This window comes from Dendropsophus ebraccatus, chromosome 4, assembly GCF_027789765.1.
Source record: "Dendropsophus ebraccatus isolate aDenEbr1 chromosome 4, aDenEbr1.pat, whole genome shotgun sequence".
Classification (NCBI taxonomy): Eukaryota; Metazoa; Chordata; class Amphibia; order Anura; family Hylidae; genus Dendropsophus; species Dendropsophus ebraccatus.
In genome coordinates this window covers 164837752-164860387 of record NC_091457.1, presented here as the reverse complement: position 1 = coordinate 164860387, position 22636 = coordinate 164837752, and the positions used below count along the sequence as shown (strand labels likewise).

General features: G+C 40.5%; 1 protein-coding gene across 1 annotated transcript in view; it reads left to right on the top strand.

The window, feature by feature from the left end:
* The first annotated feature begins 18271 nt into the window (after positions 1–18271).
* The window catches only part of BARHL2 (BarH like homeobox 2), a 9238-nt gene continuing 4873 nt past the window's right edge, over positions 18272–22636 (top strand). The window contains exons 1-2 of the mRNA XM_069969077.1: positions 18272–18887; positions 20921–21146. Of these exons, the coding sequence (XP_069825178.1) occupies positions 18272–18887; positions 20921–21146 (842 nt within the window). The remainder of the gene's footprint in view (positions 18888–20920; positions 21147–22636) is intronic.

Genomic DNA, 22636 nt, shown 5'->3' with positions numbered 1-22636 from the left:
TATGCTTTTCCCCTCTAAGCAGAAGGATGTGATTGTACCTGCAGCTTCATTACCTCCTTTGCATCCCAGCATGGTTCAATTCATATTTTAATTATATCGGGATGGATGTGTCAAAGCCAAATCCCCCTTTGTATTAGCGTTGCGAGTAATCAAAGTGCGTCGCGGATGGCCCCTTGATAAGATGTAAAGCGTCCTCTCCAGCCTCTTTGCCATGCAGAGCAGGTCGCATCTCAGAACGGGGAGAACCAGTAAACACAAAAAGGTCACAGATGGAAGATGTTAAAAAAAATTACAGAGAGAGGTGATAAAGTGGTGAGGGTGAAAATGGGAACGACTGTTAATGGGATGCAACGTTACCGAAACGGAGATCTTACATGAAGAAATGTTAAACACACACGTCGGCATCTGATAATATGTTCCATCCCGGCTGGGGGCAATGTGTTACATGCCAACCCGTCTACTGCCCAAATTAATTTCCTGCTTTTGTACAAGGTAAATATTTTAGGAGGAGACAAAGAGCGAGCAGATACACCAGTACACACTAGTAAAGAATAGAACGCCGCCACGCGCAGAACATAGATATTGTTTCATAGAATTCAGCCCGTTGGGGGTCTCGTACTCATTGGAGAGCTCCAGTTGGTGTATGGGGTCTTACAATCCAGCTCATTGGGGGACTCGTTCTCTTTGAAGAGCTCCAGTTGGTGTATGGGCTCTTACAATACAGCTCATTGGGATACACATTCTCATTGAAGAGCTCCAGTTGGTGTATAGAATCTGATAATCCGGCCAAGTGGGATTTGCATTCTCATTGAAGAGCTCAAGTTAGTTCATGAGGTCTTATAATCCAGCCCAGTTGGATATGCATTCTCATTGGAGAGCTCCAGTTTGTGTATGAGGTCTTACAATCCAACTCATTTGGGTACTTGTTCTAATTGAAGAGCTCCAGTTGGTGTATGGGGTCTTACAATCCAGCTCATTGGGGTATGCGTTCTCATTAAAGAGCTTCAGTTGGTGTATGGGATTTACAAGCCAGCCCATTCGGGTACTTGTTCTAATTGAAGAGCTCCAGTTGGTTTATGGGGTTTTATAATCCAGCCCAGTTGGATATGCATTCTCATTGAAGAGCTTCAGTTGGTGTATTGGGTCTTATGATCCAGCTCATTGGGGTACTCATTTTCATTGAGGAGCTCCAGTTGGTTTACGGGGTTTTATAATCCAGCCCAGTTGGATATGCATTCTCATTGAAGAGCTCCAGTTGGTGTATTGGGTCCTACAATCCAGCTCCTTGGGGTTACTCGTTCTCATTGAAGAGCTCCAGCTGGTGTATGGGTTCGTATAATCCAGACCAGTGGGGTACTTGTTCTCATTTGTATGCACAAACCTGCTGATAGTTCCCAGTAGCCGCTTACTTCCTCTTACCTGCGCCATTTTTCTGAAGTTTGTAAGTCCTGCAGTTTAGCTGTCCCATAAAAATATCTAAATTAACCCATTAGGAGCACCCGGGGCATTCCTCCGCCCTCCAGACTCCCATTTGGCCCACCCTGCAGCTCAGATGCTCATGCCTACTTATGCATTAGGAGGAGTGAGCATCTGAGACGGTGGGCGGATTGAATGAAGTTCAGGAACGCCCCCAGTGCTCCTAATGAGTTATCTTACACATTTTTATAGGATCGAATTTCACCAAAACTGCCGGACTTACAAGCTTCAGAAGACCGGCACAGGTAAGAGGAAGTAAGGGGCTACCGGGAACTATCAGCTGGTTCATATGCACAAATCTGCTGATTTTACTTTTACTTTAAGAGCTCCAGTTGGTGTATGGAGTCTTACACTCCAGTCCAGTGGGGTATTTGTTCTCATTGAGGAAATCCAGTTAGTGTATGGAGTCTTACACTCTAGTCCAGTGGGGTATTTGTTCTCATTGAGGAAAACGTCAAAAATAGAGAAAAGGCGTACGATTTTCTTATTTTAAAAAAACAGACGTTTTTGCCGAGAATTAACTGACTGCAATGGCAATGCATTGAAGTCAATGGGAAGACAGACGTCCAATGCACACAATGCATTGAATAACGGATGTTTTTACTGCGGACGTCAAAATAATGAACATGATCATTATTTTTGGACGTCTTTTGCAAACAGCGGACGTTTTTTATTAGTTGTTCACACACAGTTTATTTTTTCCACCGTTCTTTCTCCGTTTTTACTATTAAATTCAATGGACTTTTCAATTAAGATGCACCTAAAGTCCAACTAGTAACCCCAAACTAGAATAATATACCAGAAGCCATCATTGCACTAAGGGGAGGCCAGACAGCTAAATAACGTCCGTTATTGTAGACTCAAAATAACGGACGTTATTTTAAACAGAGCTGAAAGAACGTTGTGTGATCATAGCCATACACATATGACGGGAAATGCTTATAAAGTGCTTTTTTTCCTGCACTTACTACTGCATTAAGGCTTCACTTCCTGGATAACATGGTGATGTCACTTCCTGGATAACATGGTGATGTCACTTCCTGGATAACATGGTGATGTCACTTCCTGGATAACATGGTGATGTCACTTCCTGGATAACATGGTTATGTCACTTCCTGGATAACATGGTGATGTCACTTCCTGGATAACAGTGTGATGTCACTTCCTGGATAACACTGTGATGTCACTTCCTGGATAACATGGTGATGTCACTTCCTGGATTACATGGTGACGTCACTTCCTGGATAACATGGTGATGTCACTTCCTGATAACATGGTGATATCACTTCCTGGATAACATGGTGATGTCACTTCCTGGATAACATGGTGATGTCACGACTCCCAGAGCTGTGCGGGCTGTGGCTGCTGAAATGGATGATGGCAGGGGGATGCTCAGTGTCCCTCCAGTGCCCTGTGTCCCTCAGTGTCCCCCTGCCATCATCTTCTCCAGCAGTCACAGCCCACACAGCTCTGGGAGTTGGGTCGTGACATCACTATGTTATCCAGGAAGTGACATCACCATGTTATCCAGGAAGTGACATCACCATGTTATCCAGGAAGTGACATCACCATGTTATCCAGGAAGTGACATCACTATGTTATCCAGGAAGTGAAGCCTTGATGCAGTAGTAAGTGCAGGGAAAAAAAACACTTTATAAGAATTTCCCATAATAAGTGTATATTGGTGATTTGTATAACTTTTAGGGGGGGGGCAATACAATACTTTAATAAAAATTTTCGTTCTTTAAAGGACTTCTCCTTTAAGTATAAATTATTGCTAAACATTATTAAAACATAGAATGATATGTTGTATCTTCAGGGTCAAATATATTCTGCATAGTATACAGATTAGGGCTATGTTCACGCACCGTCTAAATGACGGATGTTTTTATTGGACGGCTGTCATGTAGCAACATATAATGGCTGCTGTTATTTTATACCAATAGACGTTATTCCTATAATAACCTCCATCCAATAAAAACGGACTTGATTTTGACCATGTGTGAACATAGCCATGGGGTGCACTGCTTCTCAGTTAGGAGATCCAGCTGGTCTATGAAGACAAACAATGTTGCATGGGAAAAGAGCATGCATATTAGAAGCAGATCCTTCTTCAGCCACCTAAAGGGGGCGCTGGGGAGGCAGTTTCTGGAGGGGAGTTAGTTTGCATACATCATAGAATAGACCACGCTGCTATTGGCATCATGTATTAAATGTCTGGGGGCTGGAGGTGTCACCCAATATTACAGCATCAGAGACTACAGCTCTGGGGTGTACTGGTTCTTAATGAAGGAGATCCAGCTGGTGTATGGAGTCTGACAGGCAATGGTTCCTGGGAGAAGAGAATGCAGATTCGGAGCAGACAATTCTCTAGCTACCTATAGGGGGCACTGGGGAGACAGTTCTCTTCCTTCTGGAGGAGAGCTAATGTGTATATATCATAGAATATAATAACAATATGATTGGTCCTCCTATAGGAATGGTCCTCCAGACTGGAAGCTTTGCACATAGCAGTCAGCCTGATCTCTGCTTTAATTCTCTTATCTGCTTTGCAAATCTAAAACTTCTCATAGATTTCCATGGGCCACAGCCTCAGATTGTATGTGCACTAAGACATAAGATGCAGTGAGTACAATGTGATCACTATGAACGACGCACACCCAGCAGTAAACCATGACTTGGGCAATGTTCACACTCGCATTGAGTTCCCTAGAGGTTTTCATCACTGAATCCCATTGAATTTAGTGGATTTCATCAAGAATCGCCAGTATGGGTATGAAATGATAGAGCAAAGCCAACATGGCTCCAATATAGACAAGGGCCAGGACACTGGTCTGAATTGTCTTTTATTAAAAAATCTCCAGTCTTCCAGTACTTATCAGCTGCTGTATGTCCTGCAGGAAGTGGTGTATTCTCTCCAGTCTGACACAGTGTCCCAAATAATAAGGATTGCAACCAGGCTAATAAGGATTTCATGCCACGGCCATAAAGTGATATCAGTAGACTATGGTACAACTTTCAGAGTGGTAGGGTCTGACCTCTAGGACCCTACAGATCCTATGCTGTCTCTTCTCAGAAGCGCCCCCAAACTCCTGCATGTGCCGGTCCATTCATTTGGCTATGAGGCTGTTCTGCACCCCAGTGGCCCAGACTCCAATCCTCCTCCATATAATACAAGACTGCACCTACCCCAACATGGCAGCTGTGCCTGTAGAGTCTATTATAGAGATAGATAGATAGATAGATAGATAGATAGATAGATAGATAGGAGAGAGATAGATAGATAGATAGATAGATAGATAGATAGATAGATAGATAGATAGGAGATAGATAGATAGATAGGAGAGAGATAGATAGATAGATAGATAGATAGATAGATAGATAGATAGATAGATAGATAGGAGATAGATAGATAGATAGATAGATAGGAGATAGATAGATAGATAGATAGATAGATAGATAGATAGGAGATAGATAGATAGATAGATAGATAGAAGGTAGATAGATAGATAGATAGATAGATAGATAGATAGGAGATAGATAGATAGATAGATAGATAGATAGATAGGAGATAGATAGATAGATAGATAGATAGATAGGAGATAGATAGATAGATAGATAGATAGATAGATAGATAGGAGATAGATAGATAGGAGATAGATAGATAGATAGATAGATAGATAGATAGATAGGAGACTCCTTAGGAAGACACAGCATGAACTCCCATGTAGGCCGCAGTGTGGTAGACTATGCCATCACTGACATGGATCCTACAAACATTGGCGGCTTCACAGTCACCCCCCAATCTCACCTGTCAGATCACAATCAACTGCTCTTATACATCAAATCTACAAACAAGCCACCCACACAGACCCCACAGACCGGACTCTACAGCCTACCCCCAACCCTCAAATGGTCAAAGATGTCGGCCCCAAAATACATAGAGACCATCAACAGAACAGAAATCAGAGAGATGCTCCACAGCTTCAATAATAATGTGTATGAGCCGAACCCAGAAGGAGTAAACCTAGCGGTAAAAGACCTCACCGACATACTCCATACCATGGCAGAAATGGCCGAGCTGAAAAGATGTAACAACAACAAGAGGCCAAGAAGACAACATCCCAACAGCTGGTTCGATAAGGAATGCAAAACTGTAAGGAAGGCCCTAAGAACCGCCTCAAATAAAAAACACCGCGACCCAAACAACCCCGAGCTGAGGGAGGCCTACTATACCCTCCAACAACAATACAAAGCCATCCTCAGAAGGAAAAAGCAAGGCCACATCTCCACCAAACTCCTTCAACTCCAAGACGCCATTCAAGATAACGCATTCTGGGAATTATGGAACCAAACTGGCCCACAATGTAAAAACAACCTCCACATCCAAAATGTGACCTGTATAAAAACATCCCAAAGGAAGACCTAAGCCCAGAACAAAAGGAGATCGAGAAAAAGCTAAAAGACATGGAGAAGACAATCAAAGATTTCCAAAACCCACTTGATGCACCGATCACAGTGCAGGAGATAACTGGAAGGATCCCATCAATAAAGGGGAGAAAGTCCAGTGGCCCAGATGGAATCCTCCCAGAAATGATAAAATACAGCCCGCCAGTAATCCTGACAGCAATATCCAAGCTCTTTAACATCGTGCTAAGGGCCGGCTCCTTCCCCCAGAGCTGGAACAACGGCCTAATAACCCCCATACACAAGAGTGGAGACAGGTACGACCCGGCCAACTACAGAGGGATATGCGTCAGCAGCAACCTGGGGAAACTCTTTAATAGTGTCCTAAATAAGAGGATCCTCAGCTTCCTCACCGAACACGACGTTCTCAGCAAGAGCCAAGCAGGGTTCATGCCAAATCACCGCACCACCGACCACATCTACACCCTGCAACAACTCATCAAGAGCCACGTCCACCATACAAAGCACGGAAAGATCTAGGCCTGTTTTGTAGACTTCAAAAAGGCCTTTGACTCAGTGTGGCACCCGGGCCTATTCCTGAAACTTCTGGAGAGTGGAATAGGAGGGAAGACATACGACGTCATCAGAAGCTCGTACACCGATAACAGATGCAGCGTGAGGGTGAATGGAAAGAGAACGGCTTATTTCCAGCAGAGCCGAGGAGTCAGACAGGGCTGCAGCCTCAGTCCTACTCTTTTTAACATGTACATCAATGAGCTGGCAGCAGCCCTGGAGTCCTCCTCGGCACCAGGCCTCACCCTCCTCGGCACCAGGTCTCACCCTCCTCGGCACCCAGGTCTCACCCTCCACGGCACCAGGCCTCACCCTCCTCGGCACCAGGTCTCACCCTCCACGGCACCAGGCCTCACCCTCCTCGGCACCAGGCCTCACCCTCCTCGGCACCAGGCCTCACCCTCCTCGGCACCAGGCCTCACCCTCCACGACACTCAGGTGAGATTTCTCTTGTATGCAGACGACCTTCTCCTCCTCTCACCAACCGAGAAAGGTCTCCAAGACCAGCTGCTCATCCTGGAGAAATTTAGCACTACGTGGGCTCTGCCCATCAACCCAAAGAAAACATCATGGTGTTCCAGAGGAGAAAACGGAAACCACCTGGGCATTCTACCTTTCTGCTGAACAACCGCCCACTCGCAAAAACAGACCGGTACACTTACCTGGGCCTGGAAATCAGCCAATCAGGGAGCTTCAAACAAGCCACAGAAATCCTGAAGGACAAAGCCTGACGAACCTTCTATGCCATAAGAAGACGCTTCTACCATCTTAGACCACCAGTGACCGTGTGGCTGAAAATATTCAACACCATCATTGCCCCAATCCTTCTGTATGGTAGTGAAGTCTGGGGCCCCTAGATATACCCAGACTGGTCAAAGTGGGACTCTGGACCCACAGAAGTCTTCTACCTAGAATTCTGTAAATACCTTCTCCAGGTCCATCGGAGCACTTCAAACAGCGCCTGTCGAGCAGAGCTGGGCAGGTTCCCACTACACTTTGCTGTCCACAAGAAGGCGCTATCATTCAGGGCCCACCTACACAGCAGCCGTCCCAACTCCTACCATCACAAGGCCTTGTTATTAAAGGGGTTGTCCGGCGATAAAAAATTATTCACAGAATAACACACATTACAAAGTTATACAACTTTGTAATGTATGTTATGTCTGTGAATGGCCCCCTTCCCCGTGTTTCCCCCCACCCACGCTAGACCCGGAAGTGTGGTGCATTATACTCACCGCATCTCGTGTCGTCCACGGTCTCCGATCCTCAGCAGTGACGTCTTCTTCGGGAGGCCGGCGGATCTTCCCGAGTGCCGGACGCCCTCTGCAACGTCATCTGAAGCTCAGCCGCGATTGGCTGAGCATAACTGTGCTCAGCCAATCGCGGCTGATGACGCGGCCACGTCATCAGCTGCTCAGCCGCGATTGGCTGAGCACAGTTATGCTCAGCCAATCGCGGCTGAGCTTCGGATGACGTTGCAGAGGGCGTCCGGCACTCGGGAAGATCCGCCGGCCTCCCGAAGAAGACGTCACTGCTGAGGATCGGAGACCGTGGTCGGCACGTGACAGGTAATGTATAGCGCACCACACTTCCGGGTACACGGGTGGGGGTGGTGGGACACGGGGAAGGGGGCCATTCACAGACATAACATACATTACAAAGTTGTATAACTTTGTAATGTGTGTTATTCTGTGAATAATTTTTTATTGCCGGACAACCCCTTTAAGACCTGCCAATAAAGCTGATTTGATTTGATTTGATTTGATTTGATAGATTGATAGATAGATAGGAGATAGATAGATAGATAGATAGATAGATAGATAGATAGATAGATAGGAGATAGATAGATAGATAGATAGATAGATAGATAGATAGATAGGAGATAGATAGATAGATAGATAGATAGATAGATAGATAGATAGGAGATAGATAGATAGATAGATAGATAGATAGATAGATAGAAAGACAGATAGATAGGAGATAGATAGATAGATAGATAGATAGATAGATAGATAGATAGGAGATAGATAGATAGATAGATAGATAGGAGATAGATAGATAGATAGGAGATAGATAGATAGATATAAAGATAGATAGATAGGAGATAGATAGATAGAAAGATAGATAGATAGGAGATAGATAGATAGATAGATAGATAGATAGATAGATAGGAGATAGATAGATAGATAGATAAATAGATAGATAGATAGGTAGGAGATAGATAGATAGATAGATAGATAGATAGGAGATAGATAGATAGATAGATAGATAGATAGATAGATAGATAGATAGATAGATAGGAGATAGATAGATAGATAGGAGATAGATAGATAGATAGATAGATAGATAGATAGATAGGAGATAGATAGATAGATAGATAGATAGATAGATAGATAGAAAGACAGATAGATAGGAGATAGATAGATAGGAGATAGATAGATAGATAGATAGATAGATAGATAGATAGAAAGACAGATAGATAGGAGATAGATAGATAGATAGATAGATAGATAGATAGATAGGAGATAGATAGAGACATAGATAGATAGATAGGAGATAGATAGATAGATAGATAGATAGATAGATAGATAGATAGATATGAGATAGATAGATAGATAGATAGATAGATAGATAGATATGAGATAGATAGATAGGAGATAGATAGATAGATAGATAGATAGATAGATAGATAGATATGAGATAGATAGATAGATAGATAGGAGATAGATAGATAGATAGATAGATAGATAGATAGATAGATAGAAAGATAGATAGAGAGATAGATAGAAAGATAGATAGAGAGATAGATAGATAGATAGATAGATAGGAGATAGATAATAGATAGATAGATAGATAGATAGATAGATAGATAGATAGATAGGAGATAGATAGATAGATAAATAGATAGATAGATAGGAGATAGATAGATATTACAGGTGACTATATTTTACTTATGACATATATTACAGTGTTACACAATTATAATGAAGTGTCAGCTCCAGCCCTGTGCTCTGTATTACTTCTACTCTAGAGATGATGATGATGATGATGATGGTGGTTTATGCCTAGGATTTGGGACAAGTGAAGATTCTATAGAAAACCTCCATTGTAAGTGACCTGTTGTACCTGGAGGAAGATCTATTGTCTCCATTCCTTCCTTCCAGTCTCTCTATTCTCTATGGGGTCTTATTATTTTACAGGGTAAATGTGTTATTTATTCTCTTGCATCCTCTTCTATAGTCAGGAAACACATTCTCCTCATCTATAATGTATGGACAACAGTGATGATGACAAAACAACAAGAAGAAGAACACGGAGCAAACAACATGGGGAACTGGTGGCAGCAATCATCACTGGGATCAGCATGGTGGGAGTTGTAGTAGTTCTGAGATGTCTCAGTGACTATTCTATTGATATATATTATATATATATTCCCTTATTTCCCCTGATGAAGATGATTTCACAGTCACTACTTCCAGTGCAGATAGTTTTGACAACGCGTCATATTTCCCTGCGACAAATCCAATTCAGCAGAAAACCCCTCACTGCAGAAGATCCATACATTGGGTTAATTCCCATATACAGGAGACTCTGACGATGAAATCCACATTGCAGTTTACTCAAGGAATTACTCAAAAGCAGCAGAGGACCCAGAGCTCCAGCAGCCGCTAATTCTCAGTGACCGATAGCGCCATCCTGTGGCCACGAGTGGGAATTGCATCTCTAGCTTACAAAAAAAAAATGAAACTTCAATTATCATTAACGAGTAAATTATATAAACAGAACAAAAATCCAAGACCAACAAAGCTAAAATATCGCGATATCCTCGCGATCTGTCTGGTATCCTTCGATTTATCTGCGGCCATTAAACACATCGGTAAAAACCGGCTCCACAGTCGCGATTTAATTCCATTTATGTCGCGATTTATTTGCACCTAATATGTATCATTAATTCCCAGATGCAAATAAAAGTGACACATCCTGTGTATCTAACGTATCTCAGCACGTGGGTCACCATTAAGATGCGTATAAAAATAACGGTCACACAGTTATTTACACTCATATAATTAACGGTCCGATCCAGACCGTGACGTCACCGCTGCCCCTAATATCCACACACCGGGGACCCCCACAATCCTCACACAACTTAAATTTTTTTGTGTGTTTTTAGTATTTTTTAGGGATTTTTTTTCTTGCACTTTCATCTGGTCGGATGTTTTTTTGTCTTCAATCAAAAGTCCCCATTAAAATATAATAGTGTTTTTCTTTTTAATAAGAATTTTTCATCGCAGTCCGACAATCCGACTGTATATAAGTGTCAGATGGGGAGATTAGTCCTTCCCAAACATTCATTACAATCTATTGACAGAGGCGGCGGGGGGGGGGGGGGGGGGGGGGGGGGGGGGGGAGGGGGATCAGCAGATGCAGATTAGCCGATCCTGGCACCGACATAACTGCTGACAAGGAACACAAACAGCAAGACGATCCCTCTAATGATAGGGACACAATGTAGCGATCTGTCTGTCATCTATCTCCTATCTATCTATCTATCTATCTATCTATCTATCTATCTATCTATCTATCTATCTATCTCCTATCTATCTATCTATCTATCTATCTATCTATCTATCTCCTATCTATCTATCTATCTATCTCCTATCTATCTATCTATCTATCTATCTATCTATCTATCTATCTATCTATCTATCTCCTATCTATCTCCTATCTATCTCCTATCTATCTATCTATCTATCTATCTATCTATCTCCTATCTATCTATCTATCTATCTATCTCCTATCTATCTATCTCCTATCTATCTATCTATCTATCTCCTATCTATCTATCTATCTATCTCCTATCTATCTATCTATCTATCGATCTATCTCCTATCTATCTATCTATCTATCTATCTATCTATCTATCTCCTATCTATCTATCTATCTATCTATCTATCTCCTATCTATCTATCTATCTATCTACCTATTTATCTATCTATATAACTATCTCAGATTTATCTATTTATAAATGTTTATTTTTATTTATCGATTTATAATGTATGCAACTTCTTCTACCGCACTGCCTGAGTGATCTGATGTAAAAAGAAGAAAATATAAGAAGGAGAAACATAGATTGATTGAATGAATGAATGATTGATAGATAGATAGATAGATAGATAGATAGATAGATAGATAGATAGATAGGAGATAGATAGATAGGAGATAGATAGATAGATAGATAGATAGATAGATAGATAGATAGATAGGAGATAGATAGATAATAGATAGGAGATAGATAGATAGATAGATAGGAGATAGATAGATAGATAGATAGATAGATAGATATATAGATAGATAGATAGATAGGTAGATAGATAGATAGATAGGAGATAGATAGATAAATAAATAGATAGATAAATAGATAGATAGGAGATAGATAGATAAATAGATAGGAGATAGATAGATAGATAGATAGGAGATAGATAGATAGATAGGAGATAGATAGATAGATAGATAGATAGATAGATAGATAGATAGACAGATAGATAGATAGGAGATAGATAGATAAATAGATAGATAGATAGATAGATAGGAGATAGATAGATAGATAGATAGATAGATAGATAGATAGATAGGAGATAGATAGATAGATAGATAGATAGATAGATAGATAGATAGGAGATAGATAGATAGATAGATAGATAGATAGATAGATAGATAGATATGAGATAGATAGATAGATAGATAGGAGATAGGAGATAGATAGATAGATAGGAGATAGATAGATAGATAGATAGATAGATAGATAGATGATAGATAGATAGATAGATAGATAGATAGATAGGAGATAGATAGATAGATAGATAGATAGATAGATAGATAGGAGATAGATAGATAGAAGATAGATAGGAGATAGATAGATAGATAGATACATAGATAGATAGATAGATAGATAGATATGAGATAGATAGATAGATAGGTAGATAGATAGAAAGATAGATAGATAGGAGATAGATAGATAGATAGATAGATAGGAGATAGATAGATAGATAGATAGATAGATAGAAGATAGATAGATAGATAGATAGATAGATAGATAGATAGATAGATAGGAGATAGATAGATAGATAGATAGATAGATAGATAGATAGATAGGAGATAGATAGATAGATAGATAGATAGGAGATAGATAGATAGATAGATAGATAGATAGATAGATAGATAGATAGGAGATAGATAGATAGGAGATAGGAGATAGATAGATAGGAGATAGATAGATAGATAGATAGATAGGAGATAGATAGAGTGATGTATAGTTCTAGGGCTCGGGTCTGATCTCCTTCAGTATTTTATCACTACACTAAATGCTGCTACAATGTAACTTCATTATGAAGCCACAAGCTGAGCTGAATAATTGATAGTATTATTGCTGCTATCGATCTGTGGGTGTCCCTGCTCCAGTCTCCGGTTCTATCAGGATAATAGTGTCAGGGTAATATACAGTATACAGGAATATGAGGGTAATATACAGGAACATCAGGGTAATATACAATATACAGGGACATCAGGGTAAAATACAGTATACAGGAGCATCAGGGTAATATACAGGAAAATGAGGGTAATATACAGTATACAGGAACATCAGGGTAATATATAATAACATCAGGGTAATATACAGGGAAATAAGGGTAATATACAATATACAGGAACATCAGGGTAATATACAGGAACATCAGGGTAATATACAGTATACAGGAGCATCAGGGTAATATACAGTATACAGGAACATCAGGGTAATATACAGTATACAGGAGCATCAGGGTAATATACAGGAACATCAGGGTAATATACAGTATACAGGAGCATCAGGGTAATATAAAGTATACAGGAGCATCAGGGTAATATACAGGAACATCAGGGTAATATACAGTATACAGGAGCATCAGGGTAATATAAAGTATACAGGACCATCAGGGTAATATACAGGGAAATGAGGGTAATATACAGTATACAGGAACATGAGGGTAATATACAGGAGCATCAGGGTAATATACAGGGAAATGAGGGTAATATACAGTATACAGGAACATGAGGGTAATATACAGGAGCATCAGGGTAATATACAGGGAAATGAGGGTAATATACAGTATACAGGAACATGAGGGTAATATACAGTATACAGGAACATCAGGGTAATGTACAGGACATTAGCGTAATATACAGTATACAGGAACATGAGGGTAATATACAGGAGCATCAGGGTAATATACAGGGAAATGAGGGTAATATACAGTATACAGGAACATGAGGGTAATATACAGGAGCATCAGGGTAATATACAGGGAAATGAGGGTAATATACAGTATACAGGAACATGAGGGTAATATACAGGAACATCAGGGTAATATACAATATACAGGGACATCAGGGTAATATACAGTATACAGGAACATCAGGGTAATATACAGTATACAGGGACATGAGGGTAATATGCAGTATACAGGAGCATGAGGGTAATGTACAGGACATTAGGGTAATATACAGTATACAGGAACATGAGGGTAATATAAAGGAGCATCAGGGTAATATACAGGGAAATGAGGGTAATATACAGTATACAGGCACATCAGGGTAATATACAGTATACAGGAACATCAGGGTAATATACAGGAGCATCAGGGTAATATACAGGAGCATCAGGGTAATATACAGTATACAGGGACATGAGGGTAATATGCAGTATACAGGAGCATCAGGGTAATATACAGTATACAGGAACATCAGGGTAATATACAGTATACAGGAGCATCAGGGTAATATACAGTATACAGGAGCATCAGGGTAATATACAGGAAAATCAGGGTAATATAATAACATCAGGGTAATATACAGTATACAGGAACATCAGGGTAATATACAGTATACAGGAGCATCAGGGTAATATAATAACATCAGGGTAATATACAGTATACAGGAGCATCAGGGTAATATACAGTATACAGGAACATCAGGGTAATATACAGTATACAGGAGCATCAGGGTAATATACAGTATACAGGAGAATCAGGGTAATATACAGTATACAGAAACATCAGGGTAATATACAGTATACAGGAACATCAGGGTAATATACAGGAACATCAGGGTAATATACAGGAACATCAGGGTAATATACAGTATACAGGAACATCAGGGTAATATATAATAACATCAGGGTAATATACAGTATACAGGAGCATCAGGGTAATATACAGTATACAGGAACATCAGGGTAATATTTAATAACATTAGGGTAATATACAGTATACAGGACCATCAGGGTAATATATAATAACATCAGGGTAATATACAGGAACATCAGGGTAATATACAGTATATAGGAACATCAGGGTAATATGTAATAACATCAGGGTAATATACAGTATACAGGAGCATCAGGGTAATATACAGGGAAATCAGGGTAATATACAGTATACAGGAGCATTAGGGTAATATATAACATCAGGGTAATATACAGGGAAATGAGGGTAATATACAGTATACAGGAACATCAGGGTAATATACAGGAACATCAGGGTAATATACAGTATACAGGAACATCAGGATAATATATAATAACATCAGGGTAATATGTAATAACATCAGGGTAATATACAGGAGCATCAGGGTAATATACAGGAGCATCAGGGTAATATACAGTATACAGGAGCATCAGGGTAATATACAGGGAAATCAGGGTAATATACAGTATACAGGAGCATCAGGGTAATATATAATAACATCAGGGTAATATACAGGGACATGAGGGTAATATACAGTATACAGGGACATGAGGGTAATATGCAGTATACAGGAACATCAGGGTAATATACAGGGACATCAGGGTAATATACAGGGACATCAGGGTAATATACAGGGACATCAGGGTAATATACAGTATACAGGCACATCAGGGTAATATACAGTATACAGGAACATCAGGGTTATATACAGGGACATCAGGGTAATATACAGGAGCGTTGTGTATACTATGTACAGTCCATTACACACAGGGCACCAGGACAAATGTAGGAGAAAAGTTTCAGGAGACAGGAGAGGAGAGGAGAGGGCACAACAGGGCAGGACAGGAGAGGAGAGGGCACAACAGGGCAGGAGAGGAGAGGGCACAACAGGGCAGGAGAGGAGAGAGCAGGACAGGGCAGGACAGAACAGGGCAGGACAGGGCAGGACAGGGCAGTAGAGGGTATTTCCTTTGGATGGAGAAGGGGATGGCAGCATCTCTGCCCCTATAAGAGAATGCAATGGTCTCTGCCACCTCTGACTGCACATTTATAGGAAGGAGTCGGGGGGAGAGTCACCAATCTGTATCTACGGATAGAGAAGTCTCAGCAGACTCTCTCTCTCTCTCTCTCTCTCTCTCTGAGAGAGAGATGAGAGAGAGAGAGAGAGAGAGAGAGAGAGGTGATAGATAGATAGATAGATAGATAGATAGATAGATAGATAGATAGATAGGAGATAGATAGATAGATAGATAGATAGATAGATAGATAGATAGATAGGAGATAGATAGATAGATAGATAGATAGATAGATAGATAGATAGATAGATAGATAGATAGATAGAGAGAGATAGATAGAAGATAGATAGATAGATAGGAGATAGATAGATAGAGAGAGATAGATAGAAGATAGATAGATAGATAGGAGATAGATAGATAGATAGGAGATAGATAGGAGATAGATAGATAGATATATAGGAGATAGATAGATAGATAGATAGATAGATAGATAGATAGATAGATAGATAGATAGATAGGAGATAGATAGATAGATAGATAGATAGATAGATAGGAGATAGATAGGAGATAGATAGGTAGATAGATAGATAGATAGATAGATAGATAGATAGATAGATAGATAGGAGATAGATAGATAGATAGATAGATAGATAGATAGATAGATAGGAGATGGATAGATAGGAGATAGATAGATAGATAGATAGATAGATAGGAGATAGATAGGAGATAGATAGATAGATAGATAGATAGATAGATAGATAGATAGAGATAGATAGATAGAGAGATAGATAGAGAGATAGATAGATAGAGAGATAGATATAGATAGTTTATAAAAGAAAGAAAGAAAGAAAGAAAGAAAGAAAGAAAGAAAGAAAGAAAGAAAGAAAGAAAAGATAATAGATAGAGGAGAGAGAAATAGGGGATAGATGAATAGACAGATCAGAGCTGCGTTTGTCATGCGGTATCCCGGGTAGATAGTCGCAGGTAGAGGTCACGTCTCTCCTATTGTTATATATGTAATTATATTTGTTTGTTGTATTTAAAACAATCACAATTTCCGGTTATAAGAAGAATAACGGTTCTGTGATTACACCACGTGTCTGTACCGATCCGCCGCTTATTACAGACTGACCCCCCCCCCCCCCCATCCTCTGCCTGTATCCCATATCCTGAGCCGCAGCCGGGCCCTGCGTTATGTATATGAATACCATGCGTTTTCTTACACCGGATTCCTCTGGTAATTGCAGCTAGAATGTACCTCGCCTCCTTCATTAGCGCCTTATAATTACTCTGCTAATTAGGTTGAACACGGTACTTAGTCAGGAGTAATATGGAGCCTCATCACAGACCCCCCCCCCCCCCTCACCACAGACCCCCCCCCCCCCTCATCACAGACCCCCCCCCCCCCTCATCACAGACCCCCCCCATCCTCCCCTCCCCCCCTCCTCTGACATGCAGCTTGGAGCTGTCCTGGTGTCCTGGAGAAATTAACGCAACTTGATGCTGTTCAGTATCAGCAGCGTCATTTCCCAGTCCCAATAACCGAGAGCTCAGGTACCCACTGCACAGGGCATGCTGGGAGCTAAGAGCCTCAGACAGTCAGGGCATGCTGGGAGTTGTAGTCTTGCAACATCTGATATAATATATTTGCGTTCAAAACAAATAAAATTAAAATAATTCCCTAAAAGAAAACAAAACAAAACTGTAAACAGTAAGTTGCGGTTAATCGGAAGGTTGCACAGTATGAACACAGACTAGGAAGAGGGGGTAAATAAAACGACTTACTGGCTCAGCAGTCCCGGCCACTTCTCTGCAGACACTACACTACTACCTCTTTAGGTCCATGCAGTTTGCTTATATATTTTTGTTGTTTCTTCTCCTTTTTATTTATTTATTTCTTATTTATTGAATTTATTGTTCTTTAAGATTAAGAGGAAGCGACCCAGGAGATAGAAAAAAAGAGCATCGTGGTCCCTGGCCCTGCAGAGTGCCTGCTGCCCCCCCCTCGCCATTGGCTGCCTGTGCCCAGCGTCAGCTCCCTGCCAGCCAGGCGACCAATGCTGGAGGATGGAGAAGGAGGGCAGAGGAGGCTGCTGCTGGCGGTGACGTCATGGGAGGGAGTCTCTGCAGCCCAACACCAGAAGGATTACAAGGGAAGGAGCTGGGCAGGAGTCACTAACCACAGGCTGAGAAGCTGCCGCAACTTTCCAAGAAAGTTCTCCAACAAGTAGAGGGCAGTCAGAGAGCAGCAGCCCAGGGGCCCCTACCATGAGCTGCAGCCTGCCAGGGCCCAGCACTGGCACCTGACTCCCAGCCACCCTGCAGCCTCCCCCACCACACAACACTCACTTCTCCTTTATTCCTTTACATCTTTTTTTTTTTAGTTATTTTTTATATATACATATATTTTTTGTTTTATTTTTTATTTATTAATTTTATTTTTATTTTTTTATACTACTATTGGGTTGTTTTTGCTCCAGAGGATTGTTATGAAGACTTTGCCTTGAAGTGACAGCGACCATGGAAGGATCCAGTTTTGGGATAGACACCATCTTGTCCAGTGCTGGTTCTGGCAGTCCCGGCATTCTGAATGGGGACTTCAGCCGGGATGGCAGAGATTTCCGGAACCAGGGACCCCTCTCCCCCGGCTCGGAGATAGACACTGTGGGGAGTTCTCCTTCCTCTCCGATCTCAGTGACAATGGAGTCGGCAGATCAGCACCGGCTGGTGGACAGCGCTCACCTCCATCACCTCCAGCAGCAGCAGCAGCAGCAGCACAGCCTCCAGCAGCAGCAGCACAGCCTCCAGCAGCAGCAGCACAGCCTCCAGCAGCAGCAGCACAGCCTCCAGCAGCAAGCGCCCCCTCAGCAGCAGCACTCTCCCCCTCAGCAGATGGGCTCTGCCCCCAGGACTTCCACCTCTTCCTTCCTAATAAAAGACATTTTGGGAGATAGCAAACCCCTAGCTGCCTGTGCCCCCTACAGCACCAGCGTGTCCTCCCCCCATCACACCCCCAAACATGAGAGCAATGGGGCTTCCGAAAGTTTCCGACCCAAACTAGAACAGGAGATGCAAGATGGCAAAAGCAAAGGAGAGAAGATCCGAGAGGAGCTTCACTCCGACATGAAGGGGCACGGTGAGTCCATCAGTCCCGCTGCTACATCCCACTGTGTATAAAGAATATTCTGCTTCATCTAAATATTTACATAGTTCAATTTCAACCGTTACACTGAAATCTTTTACCGTTACATTTTCCGTTACACTTCAATCCTTTACTGTAACGTTTAAAATTTTTACCGTTACATTAGAATTAAATAAAATTAATATAAAATTATTATTTAAAATCCGTGATTTAATTGAAAACAAAAAAGGACTGAAATTATTATTATTATTATTATTATTATTATTATTATTATTATTATTATTATTATTATTATATTTAATTTTTTGTCATCTGGATAATCGCTTGGCATTTCCTTTCTCTCCTTCTGATAAGGTTCTAATTCACACATAATCCCTTGTTAAATACGCGGCTGATGATTGTGTTAATGAAGAAGATCTCGCTTCTCTCCTCTTCTTCTTCTTCTCCTTTAAGTAATTGTGTTTCTAGCATCAATTAATTTCCAGCGGGTTAATAATAATCATTAGAATGAGGATTTTTTAGAGTCTTCCCAGTCCCATCCAGGAGTCTTCTCTCCATCATTGCGGTCGAGTCAGGTTTTTTTTTCTCTTCGTGCATTAATGATCAAAACCAGATGTACACGGTGCGGCCTGGCGATTTTTTGTGTGTAAACCATCCTCCCCAGTGGGTCAATTAGAGAGATTATTGTTCTTCCTGCAGGGAAGATAAAAAACGCTGGAGAAGAAGAAAAAAACTGGTACAAACAGAGATGGTTTTTGACATATCGATTTTTCTTCAGTTCAGCAAAAAAATAAATAAATATATAAATAAAAAAATACAAGGTTGATAAATAAAACCTGGTCTGTGATAGTTCCCACCTGGTGGGTGATGGGAAAAAAAGAACAATAAATAAAACATAACAATAGTGAATAATATTTATTGTTGTTGTTGTTGTTGTTATTATTATTATTATTATTATGTAATTATATAGTATGGTAAAAATTAAAATCAATAGGAAATAATACTAGTACAATATTTGAGATATCAAGAAATCGTTATTTGATATTAATATTAAGTATTATTATTATTATTATTATTATTATTATTATTATTATTATTGTTATTATTTACTGTGGAATGTTTTCTTTCATATCTCCATCTATCTATAATAGATCATCAATCATTCATTAGCTTTCTCCTATCTATTTGTTATCTATCTATCATCTATCTATTTATTTATTATCTATTTATTATCTATCATCGATCTATCTATCTATCTATCTATCTCCTATCTATCTCCTATCTATCTATCTATCTATCTATCTATCTATCTATCTATCTCCTATCTATCTATCTCCTATCTATCTCCTATCTATCTCCTATCTATCTCCTATCTATCTCCTATCTATCTATCTATCTATCTATCTATCTATCTATCTATCTCCTATCTATCTCCTATCTATCTATCTATCTATCTATCTATCTATCTATCTATCTATCATCTATCTATTTATTTATTATCTATTTATTATCTATCATCGATCTATCTATCTATCTATCTATCTATCTCCTATCTATCTATCTCCTATCTATCTATCTATCTATCTATCTATCTATCTATCTATCTCCTATCTATCTATCTCCTATCTATCTCCTATCTATCTATCTATCTATCTATCTATCTATCTATCTATCTATCTATCTATCTCCTATCTATCTCCTATCTATCTCCTATCTATCTATCTATCTATCTATCTATCTATCTCCTATCTATCTATCTATCTATCAATCTATCTATCTATCTATCTATCTATCTATCTATCTATCTATCTCCTATCTATCTATCTCCTATCTATCTATCTCCTATCTATCTCCTATCTATCTATCTCCTATCTATCTATCTATCTATCTATCTATCTATCTATCTATCTATCTCCTATCTATCTATCTATCTATCTATCTATCTCCTATCTATCTATCTATCTATCTATCTATCTATCTATCTATCTATCTAGTTGACATGTCTCCCTCTCTATCTCTTTCTCTAGGTACAAAGGAGGAAGGGGACAGGGAGATCTCCAGCAGCCGGGAGAGCCCCCCTGTCAGGTCCAAGAAGCCCAGGAAGGCGAGGACAGCTTTCTCCGACCACCAACTCAACCAGCTGGAGAGAAGCTTCGAGAGACAGAAGTATCTGAGTGTCCAGGACCGAATGGACCTGGCGGCAGCTCTCAACCTGACAGACACCCAAGTCAAGACCTGGTACCAGAACCGAAGGTGAGAACTGGGGGAAGGGGACAAATAGTATGTATGAGAGATGCAATGGGGGTGATGGGGCAGGGGGCTTATGGGGGTCCTAGGGAGTAATATTACAGTCTGTAACCTGTGAGGATGAGAATGAGATGTACTTAGCAACAATGTATCCAGAGATGTATCCAATGTATCCAGAGATGTGTCCAATGTATCCAGAGATGTATCCAATGTATCCAGACCGTCTCCTCTCTAGGATTGGGGTTTGGGTTCTGCCAATTATATATTGATACAGTATCAATTGTCTATACACTTAAAGGGGCCGCACAATCTAATTACAGATGCAAATCCCCCCCCCCCCCCAATTACACATTCTTCCCATTCCTTCCAGTTAAAGGGGCCACATCTCCCGGGGTATTTCCAGGAGTTTCTTCATCTGTTCATCGTGTAAAACCCACCAACTGCCGATAACGAGATAAATATGGCTAATTAATAGCTTCAAAGACGCGAAAAAAACCGCAACTAATATACACATGAATAAATAATGGGGGAATCTTCCTGACAAAACTCGGGACAGATTAGTCTCTGTGTCCCAGGATCCTCGGGCAGCAATTCCCACTGCACGATCATTATACAGCAGAGAATTCTATTAGAAATTGGGATTTTGTTTTATTTTAAACGGATGTTTTTTAGTCCCCAATCTGGTTGGGAGCTGGGATTATATCAGGAAACAAATGTCGCATTTCCATCCCTCTTCTCCACCTCATCCTGTAGCAGCAAATGAAGAACAATTCTAGTTTCCATAATTTTCTGTCTCATTACGGACGCTTTCAGCCACCCTAATTCTGTCGGAAAAAATTAGTGTCATTTGTATGCAATGTAAGATAATGTGTCAGGGCCCCCATCCTCCCAGCTCCATAGGCTCCCAGTTATACTGGTTCCCAGCTCTATAGACTCCCAGCTCCATATGCTCCAGCTATACTGGTTCCCAGCTCCATAGGCTCCAACCATATAGACTCCCAGCTATACTGGTTCCCAGCTATACAGGCTCCAGCTATACTGGTTCCCAGCTCCATAGGCTCCAGTTATACTGGTTCCCAGCTACACAGGCTCCAGCTATACTGGCAGAGACATGATGGAACCAGTCACTATTCAGCAGATATTTAGTCACAAGTAGGAAATCTTCTTCTATCGCGATAGTGACTCAGTCCTTGTGCCTCCCATGTGGCTGCAGCTATAAGAGGACTTGAAGCCTGGGGTATCTCTCACTGCCATGGGAGGGTAGAGAGGATATTATTTGTATACAAGCCCATAAGACAATAATCCTATTATAATAGTGCAGTGGTGTAATAACACAGCTGACATCTATACATAGGGAAAGAATCCGATAGGAAGGATGGAGTCTAGTGCAATATAGTAGTTATTATAGAAAGGCTACACAGTACATGTGTAATAATAATAATAATAATAATTAAAATAAATACTGAAATAAAAATAATAATTATACTATAGTATAA